Below are 26,642 nucleotides of genomic sequence, written 5' to 3'. Positions count from 1 at the left end.
GCTCAGATTTTTTCACTTTTCTTTTAAAGAATGTACTGTGAAGAAAGAGATACCCAACAAATCACTGTTTTGGCAAGCCTGAGAGTAATAAAACAGGAAGAGTGCACTGCCTCACCTCAACTCTCCAGTTTCAAAAGAAACAGAATGATATAAGTGGAATACGGACAAAATAATGCAGCTCTGAAGTTAAAATATGGAACAGTTCCATGGAAAAAAAAGAAAATGAAGGACAGCTTGACTTTTTTGATCCTTATCAATTACCTTTGTTATCAAGGTTTTAATGATTTGGGATCATGGAAAGCCACGCAGCAAACAAACGCCTCTTCTCTCTCTATAGCTAAATGGAAAGGATGCTTCCTGCTGGCAATGAGCATCTATTGTGATCAGCAGAACGGAGTCTGGAAAAGGCATCTGATCCCAGCGTGATGCAGAGGCAGAAAGCACCCTGCCTTTGTTACAGGATAAAGCTGAGAGTCGAACCAGCTCTTTACATGGCACCCTCTTATCTACTAAAACCTAATCTGAAGACTGCAGAAATGAGACCATCTCAGCTGGCTTTGGATCAGGAGTTGAACACGAACGTGTTCTGCCTGGCCAGCACATTCTTGCACCCGAGGAGCATCGACAAGGGCTACAAGATTTTCACTTTCTGCTCAGAACACCCTCCTCCCTCCCTTTTTCCCAGATCGCTTATAAGGAACCTGGCTGCTCAGAGAATTCCAGGCCCATTTTTAAGTGCTGCCTTCTCCACTTTTAACATCCAGCCTTACTTCAGGCTCTGCAAAATGTTTGCACTACTGCTGGAGCCAACCACTTCACTGATGAAGAATCAGAGAAAGAACAGTTGTGAAACACCACTATCACACATTCCTCTCTGAAGCTGCTGAATAAGTTATCCCCAGTGCAGGCTTCAGCTGCTCCCTTGATGTTTCCCAGTGTTTACAGTTGCTATGATACAATCACCGGATTCACCCTCCCAGGCCTCCAGCCTGCTTTACCTTATCAAGTTGGGACACAACCTCCCATAAGAGGGAATGCAAAACTGAGAGCTCTCTGCCCAGGTCGATATAGCCCTCAAATCCAGGCATGTTTGAGATGGTATCTGGATTAGAGATCTCCAGGAGAAATCGCTTCATTCCCCCCCCACTCATGTTCCAGAAAGTCGTTCATGAAAGCCATGTACTCTTCCTTGTTACCAAACCTGCAAGAAAGGAGAGTGGGGGAACATCCAGTCAACATCTTCTGTACAAAATATACAGCACGAGAGCTTGCAGACAGTTATTTACACACAACTTTAGATCTCCCTTTCTAAAGATCGGATCTGGGAGAAAAAAAAAAAAAGAGTGGGGGACCCCATTTAAGAGATCCACTGCTTTTGGCCATGTTTAAACACCAGTAACTCACTGGTTGTGATACGAACGAGGGGCTCAGCCCATCTCTCCCTCCCACAGCAATCTGTTTGCTCCTCCCCTTCTCTGCACTCCCTCCCCTGCAAGAGACATGCCCTTGTTACCATTCAGCTGGGAATTTTGGAGGAGGAGAAGGGGAAAGTCAAATTCCTCAGTGGGAACAGTCTTTCTTCTTTAAAAACAGAATACACACCGACATGCTAACGCACAACTCTCTTCTTGGGTTTATACAGTGTCCCTTTACAATTCAACACAGCCCAAATCTGTGTGTGAAGAGGTGTTCCGAGGGGAACAGGCTTCACATCTAAGTGAGAACTTTCTTCCATTTCTAAAGCTGACTTCGACCTGCTGTGTGCAGACACGACTACCAAGCCCTGCTCTCCTCACTCCACTGCACCCCCCAGTCGCTTGCAGCCCTAGGGGCACAAACTTCAGTTTTACTGTCACCACCTACTTAGCAAAATTGGCGAGATTCTGAATGACTTTAGCAATAAGTGTGAGCGTTCGCGATGTCCGGTCGTCGGGATACTCCTGCATGAGGCTGAAGAGGCTGGGGGACATGATGGCGGGGCACAGGAAGCGGAGGAACAGGGAGGCACTGATCAGCCGCTCGCTGATATCCTGCTTGCCCCTGCTCAGGCACTGCTGCTTCCAAGATGCAAACACCTCCTTCAGCTCACGAGGGAACACGCTGAAAAAGAATAAACCGGGACGTAAAATTGCACGGGCAATGAGATATAGCAAATTGAGCTGATGATCAATCACCTGAAACAATTATCTGTGAGAAATTGTAATCGGCTTTATTTATTGTCTCTTGTCTCCCCTAGGCTAGGAAATGTCATTAGGCATCTATTCTTGGATGCTCACTTAATCTGGTGATACTTAAGTACTCTTTAAAGCATCCTTTTTAATATCTATTAGACTAAGCCCTTTTCAGATGCTGACTTACAAGCTAAGAACTACCTATCCATTGCTACTTGGGAGCAAACACGGTGTTAGAATATGAAAAACAAACTGAACCAAACTGAACTCCATGACTACAACTGTTATCTGGCTTGTTAACCTCGCTCAGTGCTCCACACATGCTCCCCTTGAAGCAGAAAGGCCCTTCTTGCAATGGCACTCAGAAACAGAGACTAACAGAAAGCTCTCGGGCAACGTTTCCTCCATCCTTGTGTTTTCCTGCTCATTTTTACAGATCTGAAGGGGCTGAGAGCTTTTCCCTGAATATCTGAACTTTCAGCTTTTTATCCCAAGCCTAAACTCAGCTGCAGTGCTCTCACCGGATTCTCTCCCAGCTGCAGTTCCCTCGGCACAGCATGCCAGCAGAAGCTGCAGTAGGTATGGTGTATTGCACTGCAGCACCCTGGCCTGGGGCTGAGTTCCACCTGTGGTACTTCCTCACACAGTAAGACAGTGACAACAAACAAGGGCAGGATTGGAAGATCTACTGGAAGGTCTATGCTATTTCCCTGTACAACTGTTTTCCCACCTGTAGAGGAGGAAGGGGCACCTCCTGAGCAAATGACCTAACAGGGGAGAAGGGGAGGGGAGATGCCTCACCAGTAGGAATTGATAATCTTGCAGAAGGCCAGCTCACAACACATTTTCAGGTTGCTCTGATGGTCTGTTAATTCACTGGATGAACATTTGCTGGGATCCACTTCACAGTTTTCATCTGACTCATACAAAGCCTTGATAAACTCCCCTGGACAAAAGGAAGAGGATGACAAACCGGGGTAATTACACGAGAAGCCTCCTTGACACACCTTTAAATCCTGTTTATGCCTTTCCTTGGCAACTGCCTCTTCTCCTCTCCGTGTCTGCAATAGTCTCCAGACACCAGCTGTTAGGGACACAGCTCCTCCCAGCTCTTTCAGGCCAGCATTTGCTGTAGCAGATCAGACGACTGCTGCTCTAATGCCTCAGCCTGCCGTGCCCTCACTGCCCCCACACCCAGGCACAATAACAGGACGGCTTTGCCATAGCCCCGGCAGACGCTGCATTTATAGCCTGGAGAACAGGATTCGACTCTGTACTCCGACTGTATTATCAATCATATGATTATCCACAGCCTCAGAAATGAACCTTCGCTATTTATCTTCAGAATTTCTTCAGGAAATATATTTGACAATGTTATTTATTTTTCTTCATTCTAAATTTACTGTTTTCTGAATTTTGAAGTGTCACCTTGCACTTCAGTAAGAGGACTAGGTAAGTACTACCAGTATTCTCTTCCATCAGCATCTCACAGCATTTTCATAACCCTCATCCTTCAAAATCCCTCTCTTACAGTGTCACAATGGAAACTGGACACAGAAACAGGTGAAGTTCCCTTAATGAGCTGGAATGAGCTACTTACTGCTTTTCCTATCTATGGTAGCATGCCAATCACAAGGCAAACCCCTTAATTCATTCCTTTAGTTATTCAATGCCTCATCCCCTCAGATGATCTTGCTGGCTGCAAGCTAACACCAAGAGGCTTGTTTGTGCAAGGGGCCTTTGTTTCTTCTTGCTTTGTTTTCACACAAACCTTCAGTGCTTCCCCCCCACCTGAAGCCAGCAGTGTTCTCGCAACCAAAGCAGGTGGCACATCTTAAGCTTTTTTGTTGGGATCCAAAACATTTCTGCTGAGGGCATCTATATCACTTAATCGCCAACCTTTCGGCATCATTTCTGTGTGAGCCAACTCTGTTTCATCTCTTGTTTGCTGGGTATATTTTTTTGGCTTAACCACATTTGAAATTTACTCTTTGTGGTCCACAAGGCCCTGCCTTTATCACATATTAAAAAGCACTTATGAATGCAGCAGAGCTAACACTGAGCACAGCGTTGTTAATTATCTCAAAGAATGTGGCATCTGAGCAAACCGACTGGGCACACTGAAAACTTGACTAAGAATCAGTACTGCTGTGAACAACCTTGCCCTGGGATACAGACAGGCTGGATGGCCTCCAGGGATTTTCCATCTCTTGTGCCTACGGCTTCCAGTCTTACAGCACAAAGCAGTCCTCTGCTCGCCTGTCCACACTGAGAGCTCAGGACTGGGATGGTGCTGAGTGGTTCCATCATGAGAATAAGATACCAGGACAGCCAAAACACACACAACCACAGAGCCAGCTATCCTGACCCTTGCAGCACTAACTTAGCCAGTTATTGCCTTGATGACTTGCCAGCATCTGAGATTGCTGACAACAAGCAAGACTGCTGGGAAAGCAAGCTGGTGTTTTATTTTATGAAAGGATGTGGCGTGGAACTTGGCTTTGCCCTCAGCTTGTTCCTCTTGTATCAGTTTCCAAAGCTTTCTTCATTCGAGAAACAACAATGGGATGGGAGGCTCACTGTGCAATCTTGGGTAATAAAGATGGTGGGAAGGTGGTAACTGCTAACCAGAGAGGGGCACATGCCTTCTAGCCCTCTTTCTGGAGTTATCAGTTGTATACACAATAATTCCCAAGGCAGTGGCACCGTCCTGAAGTCATTGCAGAAGCTTTTTCAACACAAGGAGTGCATACTTCATACCTGTGCCTGGAATTTCCACCTAACTGGATTGCACCTGATAGCAGGTTCACTCCTGACACACAAAGTACTCCATTCCCACGGTTACAAACCCTTTTTTAAACCTGGCCATAGGAGAGGTGGAACAATCACCATTGCTCACAAAGTAACTGTGCTGCTACACCCCTCCAACACCAGCCATACAAAAGGTTACCCAGAAAAGCAGCGTCATGATGTAAACATGCTGAGGGACGCAGCTGTATCAAATCAAGTTAGCCCTTCTTTGGCTGCTACTCCTACAAGCACCAATGAACATCTTCCTCTGCAGAGAGGAAAGGCATCAAGAACAGAGAGCATGTGTTCTGCTGCCTGGATAGCTGCTCACACACTGCTAAATGTAGCGAGGTGCACAGAGCTTCAGTCACACTGCAGAACTCAGAACACGCGCTGTGACTCTCATGTCACCAATCCATGTGGTGAGGGCTCTTCACACACCTTGAGAAACATGTGGGGCAATGCAGCGTGGGAACAAGGGATAATGTTATGGAGAAATGCTGGGTGTGGAAGGTCCATTCCAACTGCATTGCTGGAGCAGCAGCTCTTGGGTCAATCACCTCCTGTGTCTCAGCACAAGGCCCATACTTGACTGGTTCTCTGCACCAGGATCAAGCAATACAAACAGCTGACAAAGAGGTACATTCTTACCTAACGCATCGTGGAGATACTTCTGCCCTACCAACTTCAGGTATTCCTCAATAGCTTTGGTAGCAAGTGTGTTCTCCCTGAAGATCAAGACGTCGTGCTCCCCACAGCGATCTACCTCAGACATCACCAGATCCGTTAAGAAGTCCTGAAGGAAAAGGTAAGATAGCAGGTTAGTTTAACCAGACTCACACCAGACTAACTGCAGAAGCCCAGAAGGAAGGAAAAACAGGAGACAGAATTACTGAAATAACTGCCCAGCTTGGCAGAAGGGATCCATATGCTACCTGTACAGCCAGAGCTCCTCTTGTATTTATTATATTTAAAGAGATTATAAATCATAATTTATAAAGGGAGAAACAAAGAAAAACTTTACGCCAAGCTTGTGTTTCAGTTTAGATCCTGAACAGAAATCCTCATCAGTTTGTTTGTAACTGCTGAAAGCAACCGTGATTTTACGTTTGTGTTTTAATATTGAATATTACATACAACCTTGGATTTAAAAATCCAAAATGGAAGCGCTGCACAAACTCTCATGTATGCTTACAACATATGCTTACAACAATTTGACTCAGAAAAGAAAAGTGATTCAGGATTTGGGAAGAAAAATCGATGGGATGCTGTGTATGGCTTAACTTGTTCTGTGCTCAAAGGCACAGACAGGAACAATCAGTGAGTTTTGATACAGTGAATTCTCTCTTGATGCAGGGTCCAGTTCTACAGTCACACTTGAGTAAGGACACGCAGCATTTCACAAGAAACATTCCTGTTTCACTACAGCCCACGTCAGCCCCTGCAAAGTCCTCCAGGAGAGGAACTGCCATTCCTCCTCATCACCACTCTCTCTTAAAACTCTTCCAACCCTCCCACCCAAAAACCAAGCAACCAAGGAAAAAAGACAAAAACAAAACAAAAAAGAAACATTATAATGTGACATCAATTAAGGCTGAGTGACAGCAGTTTGAAGAGCACTACAGTAAGGATTTATAACCCCATTAAGGACACAAACAAAGACGTGGTGCTGGCATATGAATGCAAAAAAAAAACCAGAACAAATGAGATACAATAGGAACATATGAAAAACACATGCAGTCCTGTTGTTTTTCAACCCCTTATTGCTTCTTTTAAGAAAACTCTTCATTTTCACCTGGTGCAAACATCAGCTGCACCACCACGCTGTGACATGGAAACCTTCTTTGCAGATTAAGGCTATGGCAGCCTAAGGAACTCAATGCTTCCAGCAAAGAGAGCTCCAAACTTACAGGCACTAGGAGAGCAACGGTATAACAGTAACTTCTCTACTTGCTGGAGGCAGATAAACCAGAGCCTGCTTTCCAGGAGGATTTCAACACAGCTCTACAGGAGCTGCCCCAGCTACCAACCTCTCTAGGTCAGACAAACAGCTGGTAAGCAACCAAGGGAATCACACAGTGCCACAGAGCACCAGCCCTCCTGAGATCTACATCAAGCAATGGGGGAACAGTAGAGAGTGGGACACTTGGGAGTTACAGTGGGATCTTCTCAGAGCAGCTAATGTAAGCTGTCCCTTGACTGCTTTTGTGGTCATTTTCCCACACCTCCAACTCTAGCCTGTGCTCAGAGGTGCTTAACTTGCTCTAGCTGGCATTACTGGAAGGAGCTGGCTACAGCTTGGTACTACTCCCATACAACACCTGCATGAATCAATGCTTGTTAATGCCTCTCAGAATTTCTGGAACCCTGCAGGATATTCACCCACAATCTGTTCAAAGAAACCAGGGCTCACAATTACTGCATTACAGAGAACCACCAGTGTGCACCTAGAAGTCCTAATACCATTCTTCGGGCAGGTGGGATCACCATTAACTGAGTATGGATTCTCCAAATGGCTGTTTGATTGCTGACCAAATCGATGTTCACGTTGATTAGCTGACTTAGCACTGAATCAACAATGGCATGCTGCTGCTGGCTGTATTGGAGATGTATCTATGGAAGTTACTCTCCAGTCTATTTGACTCTTGCTTACTTATCTCTTTATCTAGCATCACAATTCTAGAAACACAGAAAAGGTTCCTGAATACTTAAGTGCAAACTCATTTTTCAGTCCTCCCACTTACACTTTGTACACAGTATCTTTAACCTTCCTATCAACTCAGGCACTTAATCTGTGTTGGTGCAGTACCTATTTGCATGCCTTCCTGGCAGATGTAATCACCAAGTCTTTAAAAACACTTTTGTGGCCCTCTTCTCAGCCCTAGCCCATCAGGCACCTTGTGTGGCTGCTTGTGGTCACACCAGTCCAGGAATCCTATTTTCTACAGGCCGACAGTTGAGAAGATATCACCTATCACCAGGAGACAGGAGCCATTTTGACAGCGGCCTCCCACTCTTACCTTAGCTCTCCCCGTGCTCTGAAGAATATGCACCATTGCACAAGCCATCTCTTCCTTATTCCTTACACTGATGACTGGCTCCAGCACGGAGCACAGCATCGTGTAGTTGCTGGTAACAAACTCTGCAAACTCCTTGTATTGCTCCATGGGTAAGATGGTGATGGTCTGATAACGCGACTTGATGCGAATGGAAGGTCCTCCTGATTTCCCTTTGTTGGGTGTAGGTGTGCTGACTGGGTACCATTTTTCCACAAACTGGCGACCCGTTACAGTGGCCATGGGAATGTTGACCAAGCCGACGTAATTGTTTTTGTCCTTTTTCTTTTTCTTCTCCACATCCTTGTAGATGTGAACCGTGATGCTGTGAAGAGCTGGGAGACCGTAGAACTCAAAGTGCTCTCCCCAGAAAATGTTATCTGCTTTCGTTTTGCTGGTGGTGCGGGCAAAGAGAGTGTCATCAAGGCACAGCTCACAGAAGTATTTCTTCTTGGGGGCCAGGTCCTTTGCCTCAATGATCCAGAGACGGAGCACATTTTCAGCTCGGCGGCAGTTGTCCTGCACAGAAGAAAGAATTCAGTTTTGATTTGAAATCTCTAAAATATCAAGTGTGTTGTCTTATAGAGAAGCAGCAAAAGGCTGCCCTTTGCATCAGAGGTAGGGATGGAATCAGAATTTGCACAGATGTGCCTCCACATTAAACCTTGAAGCTCTGCATCCCTTCCTTCCGAGGCACCAGAAATCCAGTTTGAAACATCATAATCAGGCATGGGGAGATCAGGAAGCAACGTGACATGATTTATTAATCAAAGCTCTAACCTACTGCACCGAATGGAAAAGAGCACAGCAGCTTTTGATACACTTCTGAGTGGACTTTTCCCCGGACTAAATTAATTGAGCAGGTGTCTGTGGAAAGCCCTGTTACACCAGACTAAAACCCAATCATATCACCTGTGTTGCCCCAGCAATCTCACTTCTGTAGTTTCTATTACCTTATTTGGCTGCACAGTTCTGCGTAGGTTTTCCATCCACTTATCCCTCTCTGCAGCAGAGGAACAGCTGAAGCATTTACTGCCGCTGGAGTAGGTTACCTGGAACATGGAAATGACAGGCTGAGTTCAGGCAAGCCTAGGAGACGTGTAAGGGGCTGCAAGAAGCAATGCTTGAGCAACTAAGTAAACATGAAAAAGGCAGGAAAACAACAGAGGAGCCTGCAAGGCAGAGAAGTTAAAAGGCCCAAAAAAAAATGCAGAGAGAAAAAAAAAATGTCAGTTCAAATTAAAGTTACATATGAGAAGCACCAAAGGCTCCTCTTAAAGGCTTTTAAACGAGGCTTTAATCAAGCAGTTAATTTTTTTTTTAACGCTTGTTAATTGATCCATAGCTCTTAAGCTCTTGTAGTTGCCCCTGCTAGCTCTCAGACAGATGATTTGGTTACTAACAGGCTGAAGGCAGACAGAACATTGTGTTAATACAAGTTAGAACACAGTGCAAATGGTGTCTTCAGGAAACACAAAATGTTTCTGACAACGAAACACAAACCAAAGGAGCTGTGCTCTGAACCAGCCCCTGCACCCAATGCCATCCACAATCCTGCTTCATGCAGGCATGAGCCACCTTGGCTCTTTCACATGTACCTGGCCTGAAAAGCCTAATTTACCCTTCCCATTCATCTGTACACACAATTAAAAAGCAGTTTGAGGCAACAGCCCCAGAGCTCTGATGCTGCCAGTATTTTCACAGCACACCTCAAACCTAAGCAAGCTGGAAAATGCTTCCAACCGAAGGAATACGAGGCTGAAGCAAACAGGAGCAGCTCCTGGATCCACCCCGAGGGAGAAGAGCCTGATATGCTGGTTTTCTGCAGCGCAGTTTCCCAGGTTGCAGATAGATCTCTGCCCCAGAAGGTACACATCTGAGCAACCCCACAGCAGACAGACCGGACCAGCTGCCCATCACCCCTGCTGCCAGATTACAGCGGGTTTAGATACAGCCAAACAGCACACATGGATATGCTGTAAGGTAAGCACTGTGCTCACACCAACAGCAAGAGCCTCCCGCTGCACGGTGCAGCAACATGCCCACCGTCACCAGAACCCCTCCTGCAGCAGCCAGGGAACAGGCTGGGCTGACAGAAGCAGGTTCAGACTGGAAATCACATTTCTCAGTTATAGCATAATTTGTACATTTAATTCTAAGTAAATCTGGGGAGAACGAACGCGCAACTTAGGAGCAATAGTATCTTTCAACCATGCATTCGCATCCAAACTACAGATGCTTAGATACTTTCTAAGATAACGAGAGTTTTCCACTTTGAAGACACAGCAGCTGTAGATTTCCCTGCACTGATGGCTCGGCCCCAAGGACTCTGCCAGCCCCCACCCAAACCCCCCCGGAAGGTTTGGCTGCAGACCCCTTCTCCTATTACAAAGAGAACAGTGCCCCGCCAGGCTTCAGACCGACTGCGCCGCTTCTATTTGGAGAACGCTCTTTACCTCAAAGCAGAAGTCCTGTCCAAGGATACTGCTGTGCAGGGGCTTTACAAAGACCTTTTCTTCTGCCCCAAGGTCCAGGGCCTCCACTGCGCTGCCGGGGCTCAGCAGGGACTCATGGGAGCGGGACTCCTTCAGCTTCGGCAGCCCACGTGATCTGCAGAGCAAGGGGAGAGGAAACAGCCGTTTTCTCACAATTACCAGCAGACTTGGCAAGATCTCAGAGAAAGCTGCCAGTTGTTTATTCACAGCAACTACCACAGTTAGCCTGGGAGCCTGATGACAAGTAACGTCAGTCCAGTAAGCCCTGACTCCTAAAGGAAGCATCCTGGGCACAACTCTGTTCCCACCCACCCGACCATTGCTCCTCCTGCCCAGCAGTGGCAAACCCCTCTAGAAGATGCTGATTTTAGAGGTGACAGTAGTGTCACAACCTTCTGCAATAAAGTCACAGCACGCTTTAGGCACAACCAGCATTTCTACTTTTAAACATGATGCGCATACACGTTTTTCCTCCAGCTGGAACTCAGTCAAAGCAATGAGGGAGAGCACCTGTCCCAGCTTAGCAGAAGAGGAGCTGTTTACCTGGCAGGTCTGATTTGTAAGATGCTCAAGCTCACATTGGTACCTACATCTGTTCATCTCTGAAGGTGCAGAATCACAGAACCATTAAGGCTGGAGAAAACCTCTCAGATCCCCAAGTCCAACCCCAACCCATCCCCACCACACACACCTCCCTCAGTGCCACGTCCCCATGGTTCTGTAACATTCTGTAACACCTCCATGGATGCTGACCCCACCACTCCCTGGGCAGCCTGTGGCAGTTTAACAAGAACATGGGTATCATGAAGGAGTCACAAAAAGCAACAAGCAGAGTTCAGCTGAATGCTCTTTTGCGCAAAATGAAGTGCTGAAGGTATTCCAGCAGATTCACGTACAAGAAGACGTATTGAACACGGAAGGAGAACTTTGTTCCCATTTAATATATTAAATGACCTAAACGCAGGCAGCAAAAACCTTTCACCAGTGGGACATTACAAAGACACTGATTTCAAATGCAAAACAGCAGCACTGGTACAAATGCTTTGGCTGCACTGTGCATGCTTTGTTACAACAGGTTCCAGCAGCAGCTGTACATACGCAAACCCAAAACCTCAGCCATGTATAATTGAACACTTGCTGCAGTTAAGGTAGGGCAAGTCTAAAATAAACACACCACAATACACCACTTTAATACCATCACTGCAAAATCCTCTCTAATTTCTCCTCTCAAGAAAGCACTGCTGAGGTCACTTGGCTTCTATCCCTGCCCCAAACTCTCAGCAATTCCAGCCCTAGCCGAGTACTTTGGTGCATGATGGAGGGGAGCTGGCTGAGAGCCTGCAGCTACCACTAGCCTCAGCTCCTTGGACAGAAGGAAAGCATGCACTGGTCACAAAGAGGAGGGGAGAGGGAAAAGAAGACAACAAGAGCACCAAATAAAGGACAAATGTTGCAAATCCCTACTCAGCAGAGGCTGCATTTGGAGGAAGACAAATCAAGCCCACCTACATGAAACAACTGTACAGCCACTTAGCAGTGCATCCCCAAAGCATAGCGGTGCCACATGTCAGAGTCCTCCGATTCGAGCCCAGTTCCGTGGGCTACATCTCAGACAACAAATCCTGCTGGGAGAGGAAGGGAGGCCCAAAATCCAGGAGGAGCGGTTCCTCAAGCCTCAGGTCCCGGATTTCTGAGGAGCACTGTGCCAGGACGATGCACTGTAAGCACTGCCCTCACTGCGCACTGTCCCAGGGGTGCCACGAAGAGGCTCCTGGCATGTGTTGCCATGGCACAGCTCTGTAAGGAGATTAGGGGAGGCTCGGGGAGCCTGCTCTGCTGATGTGGTGAAGGTGACTTTTCCAGAAAGGACAAAGTCAGTCCTCTTCCCTTCCTACAATGAGTTTAAAGAGACCCAGACAATGAAGGACAGCAGAAAGAGTGAGGCATCTTCCAGAAACACCTCCACACAGCCTCTGGGGCCGGGGTGGGGGCTGAGGGGGTTACATGACAAGCTGTACAAAGTGCCTGCACGTCCCATCTTGAGAGTTACACCTTCCAGGAGCATCCATTCTGCTCAACTTGTTAGCTTTGAACATGCGCTTTGGTGCAGACCAGCTGCAGAAGGTTGGTTGTGTTGGCTCAGGAGGCAGCGGTGGAGGAATGCCGATCTGTTTGAGCAGCTCCTTGAAGCTACCGTACTTAAATAGCTCATTAAACTGATTAAGTGGCTTAAAATTGGCACTTTGTCTTCCATAAACACCGCAGCAGTGCTGGAAAGCTGTTGGTTAGAGGCAACCACACGCATTTAGGAACACAAATATACACACTTGTAATCCCCACAATATATATTTCACCTATTGATAGATCTGCAATGCAAATCATTTATATGTGCCTAAATCAGAAGCGTCCCAATCAATAAAGGCAATAATTACAGGGAAATAATAGTTCTCTGCGTCTTAAAAGCCACATCTGATGTTCTGAAGCCATCAGTAAGAGTGAAGGAGAATTGCTTGCAGACTTCCTTTTTGCACAGGGGCAGAGTTAATAAGTCAAAGTCACTGACTTGTTTCCCAGTGCCCAGCAAAGGGGCAGGATTAACAGGGTCTTTTCCCATATTAGTTAGGGAGCTGCTGGTAACAGGAGTGCTGCTCGGAGTCTCTGCTAAGAGAGGTAATCCCAGGGAAGCAGATTACTGTAAACAGGAAGATCACGCATGCACGAGGTGGGGGAAGGGTTGTTTGTCCAAATCTGTTTCTGCTAAACAGCTCCATTAACAACCCAAATCCTGATTTGCAATACAATTAACCTCAGGTGACAAATTTCCTGCACTGCTTTTTCTGTTCACTGTTGCACACAGCAAAGGATCACCAAAGATGATGCATGAGTTCAAAAGCAAACAGTTACCGACAGCACTGACACTTCTCACATAGCTGCTTTCCACAACTCCTTTCCAATGGGAAAAGCAGGTGGAAGAGATGATTTTCAAGGACTGCTCTGAGCTCCTCGCTTCATATTTTGAAGCAGCAATCATAAGAGCTGAGCAAATTCCTCCTAAGTCAGAGCCCATGTTGCCCTGAAGCGCTGACCGAGCAGCAGCAAAAGGTCCCTCCAATGGCAGCACCACACAGCCCTGGCTGACGCTCTCTCCTTGCACACAAATTTACTTTTGCTGCTGCAGGAACACTTTGCTTGTAAGCAGGGAGCTCAGCTCCTCCAGGTTTTGGTGTCAGCCTTTTAACAGACTGCATTCTACTGTCTATAAGACATGCAGGATAAAGGGTTAAACCCTAATTGCTCTCTGGTTATGAAGCTCTCCTGCTGATTCTGACCTATTTAAAAAGCCAAACAAAAAAGCACAAAAGACTTCCAATTACCGAGCTTTCCAGGGAGAGCACTGTATTGCCTGGAAAACAAACGCGTGGTCATCAATAATCCAGAAGATAGAAATTAAAAAACAGAAGAACGCATAGAAATAGAGAAAGGAGCTCCCAAGGAATAGAGTCCCACAGTCTATGTTTCCTTTACCAACACAAACTGGCGTGAAGGCAAAGAATTCTAAAGCGAGTTTTTTGCTCAGCCCAAAGACCCACAGCTGAATTCAGTACTTAACCACTCGCAAAGCCACAGCAGCAGCTCTCTGCTCTGCTCAGCGCTGCTCTTGGGATCCCAGCTCTGCTGCACCGCACCCCAATGTTGGCAGCATGGTCTGCAACAGGACGGCAGGGCAGCAGCAGTGGGCTCCCCGTGCAGGCATTCATTCTGCTAGCACACCACACCCTGCTTCATTATCCAGCTGCCTATTAGCAAAACACCCTACGACTTGGTCAACAATTCTACAAGTCCAACCAGTTTCATCATTATCATTGTTTTTTAAGCCAGACGCCAGCAATTTATATTGGAGGAGCCTGGGGTGTGCTTGTACCGAGGGGCTGGTGGAGCCTGCAGCAGGACAGGGCGACGGCTTCCAACAGACGAGCTGCCCTTGGGATGTTGCTCAGTTTTCACTTGGAAGCTGCACGAGGAACCAAAAAAACCGGCTGAAAGAAATACATCTCACTCCAAACAGGAGATGTCTCTCTTGAAACAAGCCACTCCTCCTTTTTCCCCGTGCAGACAGAAAAAGATATGCTGAATGAATACAAGCTCTGACTGAGTGGAGCCTTAATAATGCATTGCATAATACAGATTTTATCCTCGAGTCTCAAGCGGAACAAAAATCACCCCCCTTTTTTTCTTTTTGTAAAGGGGGATTAAATTACAACAACCAAATATGAGAACGCAGGAATAGGAGGCGAAGAAGCGAGGAGGGAGGAGCACAACTCACCGAAAGTAGAAGAAGCCGTCATTGGAGCAGCGGTGCCGCTTCACCATGAAGCCCAGAGCCATGGCTACCCGCTGCCCTGCTGCCCACCACAGCCCATCCTGAGGGAGCACGGAGCAGGACCTGCGCTCGGCCACCACCATCGGATAATGCCATAAAATGACTTTTAGTGCATCAGGAAGGTTCCCACGTGGCACTAAATCCCAACAGGGCAAAACCCTCCCAGCTGTCTGCACAGCTTTGCTGTAGTCGCTGAGACCACATGCAGCCGGTCTCAGCAATCTCGGCTTCCTCTCCAGGCATCAGATGGAGGTGAGAGCTGGGGGTCCTCCTGGACACATTCTCCAGTTGCCCCAGCTGAAGACATTCGTGGTCCCTCCTCACAATTTTACTTCTCCTCATGCTTTTCTATGTATTACTGACAGAAATAACCTACGAGAGAAACACCTGGGTTGGAGAGCCCAAAGAGCGTGGTGGGAGCCAGGCTAGAAAGGCAGTGAAGGGTGATTTGTGGCGCCAGAGAGACTTGTGGCAACAGCTGCCGATAGCCCACTGAGATGCTGTGCCACCACATGCCTGAGAGCTTCATGCCAATCTGGCAATGCCACAACCAAGCAGAGTCCTTATGCTAGTGGCCTGTGAAGGCTAAACACGAGTTTTCACCAGGCAGACCGTGGAGTAATAGAAGTGGTGTTACAGAGGCTGTGGATTCATGCACAACATTCAGCTACCAGCCACAGTGGGCTCAATTCTGCAGGGACACCAGTTTTTTCTTCCCCCCCCCCCCCACACACACACACTAAGCCAGTTGAAGTTTAAAACCCAGAAAAACAAAGTAGCTTGGCCAACTGCTTTCTGCTGGAACGCCAAATCTGATTACGAAAATATCTGCAAGTTATCTCCAGCACTCCCTTACAGCATTCCTGAATCCTATCTATTTTAAATTGACTCTGAACAGACAGCGTCCATCCTCTGTCACCATCTGGAGTGGCGTGCACTGTTACACTATCCCAAGCCTTAATGTGCACCACAATCTTCCTTATTTCAGCTTCCTGCAGGTACTCATCTCTAAGCATCTCCTGCTTCTTAGCAGGACTCAAACACCTCAAAAGAATGAGAAAAACAACGTGCCAGCAGCCTCTACTCCCTTCCAACCTTTCAGCGTTTTAATTTATAAAGCTACATAATAATTTCTTTGAAGCCTGTATTTGTCACAGCAAGAAAAGGTAGATGCTATCAGTCCATCTGGCCCTGAAAGCCAGCACGGCACCATGACATCACCCAGCACTGCCGGCTCCAAGTGGGAAAGGGCTGACTCACTGGGGCAGCTATGGGACATTTGCAGAGCAACAGATCAAGCCTCATACAGAAAGCAAGCAGAGCAGGAGGTGGGAAAACGGCAATTCCCTCTTGTGGGTTCAGAGCCAGCTGCTGTGTGCTACCTTCTTTCATGGGCACACAGGTGTAGCTGACTTGTTCCTCTGAAAAGATCCCGAATAAGAGCATAATTCTAAAGGTCAATCAATCTTTTTTAGCTTCCTTCTTCCCTCCAGCTCATCTCTTCCCAGTATACTAATCTGTTCCTCATCTTAGGGGGTTTTTTGAATCGTTTTTCCTGCTGGTCTGTTCACCAATTGCATTTTTCAGGCACCTGTAGCTAACACAGTGAAAGGTATATGAGGGAATGGAGAAACCGTTGCCAAGTTTCACTTGGAAACGATTTTCCTTTATTTGTGAAGATTTTATTTGCAAAATCAGAAATAACATTAGAAAAGCTCCAGCCACGTTCTTCCAAAGTTGCTATGTTCCATTTGTGCACTGATTAGACCACAAATGCAAAGAGAACTCCATAAGGCTCTCAATCTTTTCAACCACAGGAAGCCACAAGGTTGAGTGGTGCTGTGGCATTTTCCAAGAACAACTTATCAGCAGTTCACGAACCTCACCTGCATCACAAATACAAACATGCTGTGGAACAGCCACCATCATCTGTGCAAAGCTCATCTCCAAATAAACTTCATCTCAGCTTGCTTTCTACGTAGCTTGGCAATTCTCTGATGACCCCCTTTGCCTCCAAGCTCTGCACTCCCTTCACTTCAGCCCATGTACTTCTGAAAGGAGGAGGACTGTGTGGACTCATTATCAAAAATGCTTACTTCCATTAGTAGCAAGTAATGGTATCAAGGCACTGAACATCCAGAACACAGATGGACTTCCATCTCCAGCACTGGGATGCTGCTCAATGTAAGAGGCCAGACAGAACCACGGCAGGATGGAAAATGCAACCCCTAGCTTGTCCCTCTCCTACATCCTGAGGTTTTCCAATTCCAATTTTCTGTCACCCAAAATTGTGCATGGACTCTACCACTTGAACTTCTCAGTTCTCTTGGCTCCTCCTTGTTAAATCCATACCTAGAGACTTGAGAGGACTGACTATGCCTAACGCCATCACCATGCAGGGCATGACCTCCAGAGGTCCCTTCCAACCTGTGATTCTGTGATGTTATTCTATTGAAACAGCCAGAGAAAATCCACGTGTTGTTGGGGTCTAGGTGACACAACTCATGTCCACAACAGCAAGGAGGAATGAGCGAACTGGTTTGAAAGAGAAGGTTTGTTATGTTTATTTCTTAAAGTTGTAGGTATTAATTATAGCTAAATTTATTGGCTTACCCAAAGTGATAGCATTTCCCTTACAGTACAACAGAATGCATCATCAGTCCATGTTTAGTGTGAGAACCAAGCGAGGGAAAGATAAATGCGTTATTTATGGCAAAAACATTTCTGCATTACAAAACATCAAGCCAACAACAGAAAAATAACAGGTACTTTATCACTGGGTGGCATTATTTCATGTGCTTTTGTTCACTAAGTTGCTTTTTATAGCAAAGTTGCAACTCCCTGAAAATAGGCAGTTATACAACAAACCAAAAAACCGCCCACCACAAACCGGACTTCAAACAGAAGAGGTGGACGTCGCCATGACAGAGAAGCAACAACAGCCTGTTGTGTAACTCATGGAGTTAACAAGACCCCTAACACCCAAAGCCTTGCTATCTCCATGATTTTATGGTGCTGCCTTTCAGCTGGGGAAGATAGGGCCATTGATTGAAGTAGCACAGCATGACAGATGCAACTAATGAATTCAGCTCAGCTACAGAAGAAGGGAAAATGCACTAAACGGTGTAAAATCGGAGAAGCCTGTCACAGCCCTAAGTGCAGGGCAACTTATTTTGCACTCATTCTAGTTCTCCTGCTGGGCTGCTGTGGAATATTACACACAGGAACATTTGATGAAGACAATCAGGACACTTCATAAGTAGTTAGGAAAAAAACGTGTAAGATGAGCATTTGCTTGCCTCACATACAATTCACTCAAGCCTGAACCAGCAAACAGAAGCAAAACAAGCAGAATGTAGCAAGATGGACAGGAGTTACCGAGTTTTCCAGTTTTCTGCATAACAGACCATCTGTTCCTTGCAGGACTCCGCACTGCAGCAGCTATAGCACCTCCTGACATTAGCAAGGACTTTTAATGTACCTGAACTGCACTGCACATCCCTGGGCTCTGCCTGTGCTAGCTGAACTGATCTGCTTGCACCAGGACAATCCTCACGTTGGCCACTGCACTGATCTGCAGATCAGCTGCATGCACTGAGGCAAGGTTCTGTAAGAGCCAATCAATCCGATGGTACTGTATCATGAAATTTCAAGTCTGCACTTTATTTGGGACAGATGCAGGTGAAGTATTGGAGTCTAGATGCTTAAACTGAACTTTTTTTTTGTCAGCTGTTAACTGCAGTAAAGGTTTTCAGCCCTACGTCAATGATGCATCATAGGACCATAGATACAATGTATAGTAAATTAGAAAAACAACCTCTAACATACCATTCAGCTCCAAAACCATCCATCTGCCAGCTTAACAAAAAAACCGCAACCCTTCCTTTCTCTCCCTTTACAAGTTGAAATGCACGCTGCACGTAGATTTCACAAAGTGCCTCTGAATAAGGCAGGGTTGCTTCGGGAGATGCACTGACCCTTACCTGTCATCAGCATTGCGGAGTGATGGGAGGCGGAAACTTGTGTTCCTGTCCAGCTTTGACTGACTCTTTGTCCTCTTGATGGACCCTTTCAGACGTTTACTGAAGAAGCCCTGAAATGAGAAGTCATACAAGTGAGATGCCAGTCATAAATCAATCAGTGCACCGTCACCGAGTCCGAACTCGGCAGCGATTCCTGCTGATTGTGGGGAACGTGCTGTATTGGGATTCCTCTGGGCAGGAAGAAAGGCAGGACTACGTTGTTAACGACAGTTCCAGTATGTGACAGCTTCAAATTGCAATAATTAGCACTTCTCATGCTGCAGGTGCGTTTCAGTGAATTACAACTACTATACAAAAGATCAAAAGGCTCCTGTATCTCCCTGAATTACTTTATGCAACATGCAAAGACATACCCTATCAAAATATTTCCAGGGGCTGCAAGCATGCATGCATGCATATACATTCTTTGGCACGATCAAAGCAAATATTAAAGTCCATAGGATTAAGCAGCATTTTTCTGGCTGAATCCATCCTGCTCCTTCACAGAACAGCTGCACAGAGTGCTGCTGTCAGGAGATACACCAAATGCATGCAAGTGAAACCATGTTTGTTAAGAACCTTATAAGGCCAGTTGATAGAATTTGCTCAAAATGAATTTTCTTTGGGTGGATTGACCTAGCAGATCTCCAGCCTTGTAAAGGTCTAGTGACAGCAATAGCCAGCTGGGGCTAGCCCTTCATCCCATCCTCGATGTTTCTCTGAGCTACAAATCGAGTACAGCCACTTTTGAACACAATTTGTAAGGCAAACCCTTCAGCTGCATTTGGGGCGGGTGACAGATGTTGCCCACAGCTGCCTGCTGTAATACAGAGCTCAGCAAACTGGAGACAGACAAGGTCTTCTGTTCCTCCCTACTCAGAAAACACCGACAAAGCAAGAGTGTTTTATTGGCTGCAGGTGACTCGACCAGATGGAAGCATCCAACTTGTTCATTTTACAGACTAGTACAAATTGGGCCAACACAACACAAGAAAACATTATCTGCAATCTTTTAGTCTGAAAAATCTTGTATCACTTTCACCTCTTCAGGAAGAAAATGAGGTTTATTGATGGTATACAAAAGAGAGGGCTCACACCCTGTTCTCATCAGAGCTGCTGGAGGACGAAGTTGTTCCAAATGGCAAAGCCAGCATTTGTCCAGGTTCATCTACAAGCAGCTCCAAATCAATTTCCCAATTGTTTTTGCCATGATCTCCCCAAGCTTTCAGTACTTCTTTCAGTAAGTAAATAAATAAATATGTACATAAATCCTTTTTGTTTTAAACACGCGCATCCTTCCTCAACCCTCACTGCCTTTCCTCATTCTGTTACACATGGTCCTTTTACAGTTTTCCCTTCTTCCACACCTATAATCAAATCCTTCCCCAAACCATACAGCTGTGCCCTCCATAGAGGCTGATGTACAAGTTGCACGAGTTCTCCATCTCCTTGCACTCCTTAACACTGCTTCATTGGATTTGGAGGGCGATATATTACTACAATCTTATCCATACTTAAAGCTGGCTGGATACCAAGCACACACAGATCGTCCTCTCCTAAATATTGTGTAGGGAACAACCTGCTCCCTCACACCACAGCCCACAGGCAGCTCAGAGGAATATGGATGCCACGTGGCCTATGGGATGATGCCACATGGGACAAGGGAAGGAGGAATGTGTTTTTTGCATCTAGACATACTGCTACATCTAAGGCTGCCCTTCAGTTGCTGAGGCTTGCCAGCCAGCAGGCTCCTGAAGGATGAAAGCTGCTATTTCTACTGAAACAGAAAATAAAGTGTAAAAGAAAAGATACCAAGATACCCCTACAAGAAAAAAAAACAAGACCAAACCACTCAAAAAAAAACCCTAAAATAAAAATTCCCACAACAAAAACCAACCTAGCCTGCTGGGAGAGAAGGCACTGTCAGAAAAGAGAAAGTGTTATTGGCTAAGTATGCTACTCAAACCCTACCCATGTTCCTGCACTTTTCTTGGTCCTGGAATTGAAAAGTGCCTTTGAAAAAACCCTGTAATCAATAGATGCTCTTGTGCTTCTCTTGGGGCCATTGCTGGAATTCAAGTAGAAGATGTAAAGCACTTTCAAAGGCACTTTCATATATTCTGACCTCTCAGCACAAAAGGTAACAAATCCAGCTACAGGGATTCAGATCTGGTGGACTCTGGCTTCATTCCAGTACATCTTAGGCTACTCGGATTGCAAACACGAAATAAAATGTTTTTCTCCCCTTAAGGACAAATAAGACAAAGCTGACCCCATTCAGCGGGGGTGAAAAAGCATTGGTATTGAATCACTCCAAATCCCGCCCAGAGAGGGACCGTGAAGATTCATTTCTGTGTGCACGCACAACTTTAAATTGGCATTGCTTTTACATTAGTGAAACATGTTCTGGGCTTAATTGAACATCATCTATTCCTTAGGAGATTATTCCTTATCTCTGGTTGAATAAGGCTATCCAGAGCACTGAAAAAAAAAAAAAGGGTAAGAACATACTTAATAATAAAAACTCATCAAACAAAGAGTGGACTCTCCTAGTGGAGAGCCTCATCACTTGGAATACCTGTTCTCTGCACCTTGCTGGCAGTGCTTACAGATGGTCAACCTGGGAGCAGCATGAATAATTCACATGCCAGATCTGAGCAGAGCTTTTTGGCTTCCATTTGCCCAAGGAAATCCTTTTAAATGCTGACTACAGCTATGAAAGGTATGCAGAGATGAAAAACAAATCCGTAACAAGCACAGTCTAACTTAAGTTTATTTTTCTTTTCTTTCTGCCAACATTCATACAGCTCATACTGTTAAAACACAATGCAGTAACACCTTACTTCCTATCCTACTGACTAGATATTTGTCTTAAATGCTTATTTCAACACCAAATAGTGCTGCTTGGTTCTTAAACCTCAACGCAAAGATGTCTGAAGAAAGAGATGTGATGGTTGTCATCTAACAGGACAAAGCTCAGAACAAATCCCTCCCAGAGCTGTGGGTTTGGGGGAAGAGGGATGGAAAAGGGACACCGAAGAAAAGCACTGGTTCTCCAATTCAGAGAGAGCAGACCACGCATAATAAATAATGGATCTCTTCATCGTTACAGAAGTCAAAGGTTAATTCACCCAGGAACCAACAGAAAATAAAGATAACTATAATAGGAATTATCAATCGATAAAATGCAACGTTATATTAGCAGAACTTTCAAAAGCACGGGTGCCAGAGTGAAATGGGTGATGCTAAGGATTGCCCTACACACCGTGCTGCGAGCACCACTACCTACGCTGTGCAGTTCTGGAGGCAAACACATTGTCTTTTGGAAGCTTGCGATGTGTCTTGAACATTTATCATTCCCGATGAGGAGCACTAATGCATTATTAATAACAGCAGGTGGGCAACTTCATTTCCAGAGCAGCAAGACTTGTCCTCTCAGAGGGGAAGGTTTGGATGAGTTACAAAGATAACACTCTGATGGCTCCGGACGGCAGCAGAACTGCCTCCCAACTGCTGCTTGTTATGAAGCATCTCATTTCTTAAAGTTGCTCACAAGCAGCAAGCAAGAAAAAAAAAATAGAGCCAAGTGAAAATTCTCTCAGGTGCCAGGGATGCTGCAAGGCTCTGACAGGTGGGGGAAGAGTGCCAGATCATAAAATGGGCACACACAACTAGCAAGGTGCTCCAAGGATTAGGAGCAAATGTGATGCTGATGAAGCTTACTTCCTACCTCCTGCAGAACAAAGAAACGTGTAACAAAGAGGCACAAGCTTGCTTAGGAACCCATTTATCAGCACCTCTGAAAAAGCTCTGGGCTACTCCTGAGGTAGGAAAGCAGATGGAACCCACTGCATGTCCACCTGTGTGGTAATATAAAGGGCAAGGTGGTGGCTTGGGACGCTCCAAAATCCATCCACCAGCTGAAAGCATGCTCTGAAGAGGTGCTTCCTGCAGAGGACGATGAAAATTGTGCGGGGATGTATGAAGGATAAACAAAGCACAATAAGAATAAAGTGGTATTACGTAAATCTGCCACTGCTTTCACTCTAATGCACCGTTCTTCTCTGATCTTCTCATCTCCGCAGCAAAACCGGAACAAAACTGAACTCCAGAAGTGAAAACTGATTGCAGGCAGACAAGAGGAGGATTTACCAAAGATATATTTTAAAGACCGATTATTCATTTTTGAAATAAAAGCAAGAAGGGATTAGAGATGTATAAAACAAATAGAATGGAAATTAAGTAAGTCCCTTGTGCAGTCCGTTACATAACAAAACCGAGGGGCATCTCCATACGAGAGGCAGCAAATGTTGGTTGGTGCCTGTCAGGAGACCTTTCCTAATGCTATCCATAAATCAGCTGGCAGAATTCTCTTCCACAAGATATTATAGAGACAAATTTTTGAGCAAGATTAAAAAAGGATTACGTGTTTATATAAGGAAGAACAACATATGTAGCTGCATTAGTCAGGTTTAAAAATAACAGGAGTGAGCAATTATCATGCTCCAGGACACAAGCTGATCAACAGCAAGGATCAGGAAGATATTTTTCCCCTGATGGGACAGCACTGCAGATTTGGCCAGATAACACTTCCAGCTCTCCAATGAAAAACTGCCTCCTGCCACAGTAGGGATGCAGAACAGGATGAGACAGTTGAGAGAAGAGCAAAGAAATGGAAACAGCACATCAACAGGGATACCTCGATAACGTATCTTTTAATGATGTGCATCAGAAGATTCCATGTGGTCTGCATGATATGCAGTCAAAAGTACTGAAGGAATCACATTTCCAAGCGCTGGGCATCACGCTGAAAAATTCATGAAGAAACAAGAGCTGCCACATAGTTGGGCAGAGCTGCGGCAGCCTGCAATCCAGGCAGGCATCCCACATGGCGCAGCCTTCAGACACACAACACCAGCATGGGAGAAGATCACCCCTAGAAACCAATATCCAGGGAAGGAAGGAATACCCCAGCCTGCCCCAGCAGGAAGCAAGGGGCTGCAGCATTTTGTGGTCCTTATGCAGGAAGGAGGCAATAATTCCTGTGAGCTGGGCTCTTCCCGCTTGGCATCCTGCCTGTAAGCAGCCCAGCAATCCAGAAAACCTTTAGATAACACAGCAGCCGTAGCAATTAGGAAAATTAATGGAAGTGAGCTTGGTCAAAGCCAGTAACACAAACCTGCGAGCTGGCTGCAGGAATATCTACAAAGAGTAATTATGACAAACGATAAGGTATCAAGGTGGAAGGAACACTCCGATGGGATGTGGTGGGGATAGCAGCACATTGCTTCTGTTTAACATCTTTGTTAATGATCTGGAAGAAAAGTTAAACAGCGCATTAATTATGCTGAGTTGTATTAAATTAGGAGGTGAAGCAAGGGCCAGCAAGGACACAGAAATAACACAAAGGGTTGTGAGCAATTAGAAGCTGATAACGCACATCCCTGTGAACTTCAGCTGAAGAACTACGTGAGTCAACTGGAGGGAATTTAAAATGGAAAAACAGCAAGAAAAGCAATGAAAGGTCCAGAAAGACTGATTTGTAGAGAATGCATTCGTTAAAGTGTGTGTAACTTGGCTAAGCCATGATTTAGAGGTAAAGAATAGAACGAATGAGTTGGTACACATTCAAGCAGAGTTAAACCAAGGACAGACTGGGATGTTAGCAGGTGTGAACGGTACCACTTTCATAGTGCCCCTACACTAATTGCAGGGGAATTGGATGAAGTTCAGTTTACAGCCCATGTTCCTGCGCTGAGGTCCACCAGACAGTGCCCCAGACTGGATCTGCCACTGTTAAGACTCAGCCCTGAACAATCTGATGATATGAACAAATCCACTCGGGCAGAAACCTGTTGTGAAGGTTGCAGAGCCTCTGAAAGGCCTTTATCCCAGAATAAAGGCACAGATGAGAACCTGGCAAGAAAGCCAAACTTCCATTTTTTCCCCTGAAGACACAGACCTGTGGAATAACGGCCAACAAACCTGAAGCATCATATCAGGCAGAAGATTAAAGCAGCTTTAAACAAACGTGTTATTGTGAGGAAAGACAGAGCGAGCGGAGGAAGGAGAAATGTTAATCTTACAACAGGGAGGACAGCTCTGAGCGGCTTTTTCATGAAGGATGCGGCGATGCCTCACATTAATGTAAATCAACAGCCCCATCTCTGCATTGGAGCTGTCGCAGAATTAAAAATATGCACTTGTAGGCCATCAAGTCACACGGCCGGGGAAGATCGCTCGTCTTAACCTGGCAGCATGACGGCAGCGGAGCAGCGCTTGGGAGAAGCAACAATCTTGCTGACTGCATAAAAGATGAGGCTGGGCAGCCGCGAGATCTCATCAGGCTTTGACCTTCACTTAGGCTGGCTGCATTGTCTTCTGTTCCATTTAGCAGTACTCTTAAAGAGCAAAGAGGCTGTATTCCTATAGATCCAATTATATTCTCGACCGAAAGCAAACCAAGGAAGGCAAGCAGTAAGGACCAGTCTTCCCATCATACTGACGTAGGATTCCTATAAAAATCATTTTATTTACTTCAAAGATGGTGATTTTTTGCCTCTTTCTTTTTTTTTACTAATAACCATAAATATCGTTTGCAGTAACAATTCACTAACAACCCTATCCAAAAGAGCCAAACTGGAGAGTGTGCCAAGAGCCTGAAGAGTGGTTCACTGACAGCCCTCCACCCTGCCATGCCAGGAGGTCTGAAACCATCCCTAGCTCCAGCACAGTGGCAGAGCAATGTGAGAACACAGCCCGGCAGTGCAGCAGTAGGGAACGGGATGCTCTGAGACTGAGACACTGCCAGGACATAGCGTGCGTGGGAAGGGAAAAGCTGGTTTCTCGCCCACCTATGCGTCACGGTGCCTACTTTGAGCCAGATCCGTCTGTCTTCCTATTTGCTCAATCTAGTAATATCCATTATTAAAAATATGAGTTTTTCCTATGTATGAAACTCTATAAACAGCACACAGCTGTCTGAACGTGAGAGAGCACGTGTACACACTTCCCCTCTCCATTTTCCTGCCTTTCATGGCATTCCCTCCTCTACCAGTACACCGCACAGACACAGTGGAAACTGTCATGTGGCACTTAGCACAAGTGAACCCAGATAGAGACTGATGTCACTGCAGGGGATGATGTTTGGGGAAGTAGGGAAGAAAGAAAAAGGACAAGCAATGGGAGCTCCCATCTCTGCATGTCTTGCATCCTATCAGCAGGGCCCACTGTGCATCCCTAAGTGGAACGGAACCAGAAGAAGCCCATTCTTATGTTGATCCACGAGTGGTTGGTCCTGAAGTGAGGATACCAAGTGTAAATATATCTCTTTTCCTCCAGTGCATGAGGTTGGAAGGCAAATTTCCTGAGCTTTACACGTCAGCTCCTTGAAATAAATCCTTCATTGACCACTGCCACTGAAGACATTACAAAAAATGTCTCGTCAAGGAAACGTTCGCTTAAAGGCCATTATGCTGTTATGAATCCAAATTCCAGATGCCAAACAAATGCCAATTAGCAGTATTAAAAAAACAGATGCCTCGTTCTGAGGGAGTATCGCAGCCTGGTGTTTGAAGGGAAAAAATGGCACAGAGCACGCTGGAAGCCACTGCCCGACTGAGAAGACAGTTTTTAAATAGCTTTACTGATATGCAAACTTAAAAAGCTGTAAAAGCAACTTATTATGGAAGTCTCAGCATAATTCTTCATCAGTATGGATGAAGGTT

At 45.7% G+C, this 26,642-nt stretch overlaps 1 protein-coding gene across 1 annotated transcript in view; it reads right to left on the bottom strand.

Moving 5' to 3' along the window:
- The window catches only part of LOC122180995 (ras GTPase-activating protein nGAP-like), a 153,632-nt gene that overhangs the window by 16,360 nt on the left and 110,630 nt on the right, over positions 1-26,642 (bottom strand). Inside the window, 9 exon segments of the mRNA XM_042873056.1 lie at positions 999-1,142; positions 1,144-1,201; positions 1,864-2,100; positions 2,973-3,117; positions 5,613-5,757; positions 7,982-8,536; positions 8,971-9,069; positions 10,474-10,627; positions 18,877-18,986. Of these exon segments, the coding sequence (XP_042728990.1) occupies positions 999-1,142; positions 1,144-1,201; positions 1,864-2,100; positions 2,973-3,117; positions 5,613-5,757; positions 7,982-8,536; positions 8,971-9,069; positions 10,474-10,627; positions 18,877-18,986 (1,647 nt within the window).

This window comes from Lagopus leucura, unplaced genomic scaffold, assembly GCF_019238085.1.
Source record: "Lagopus leucura isolate 7727_CA_CO unplaced genomic scaffold, USGS_WTPT01 Super-Scaffold_100009, whole genome shotgun sequence".
Classification (NCBI taxonomy): Eukaryota; Metazoa; Chordata; class Aves; order Galliformes; family Phasianidae; genus Lagopus; species Lagopus leucura.
This window is presented reverse-complemented; position numbering and strand designations above follow the sequence as displayed.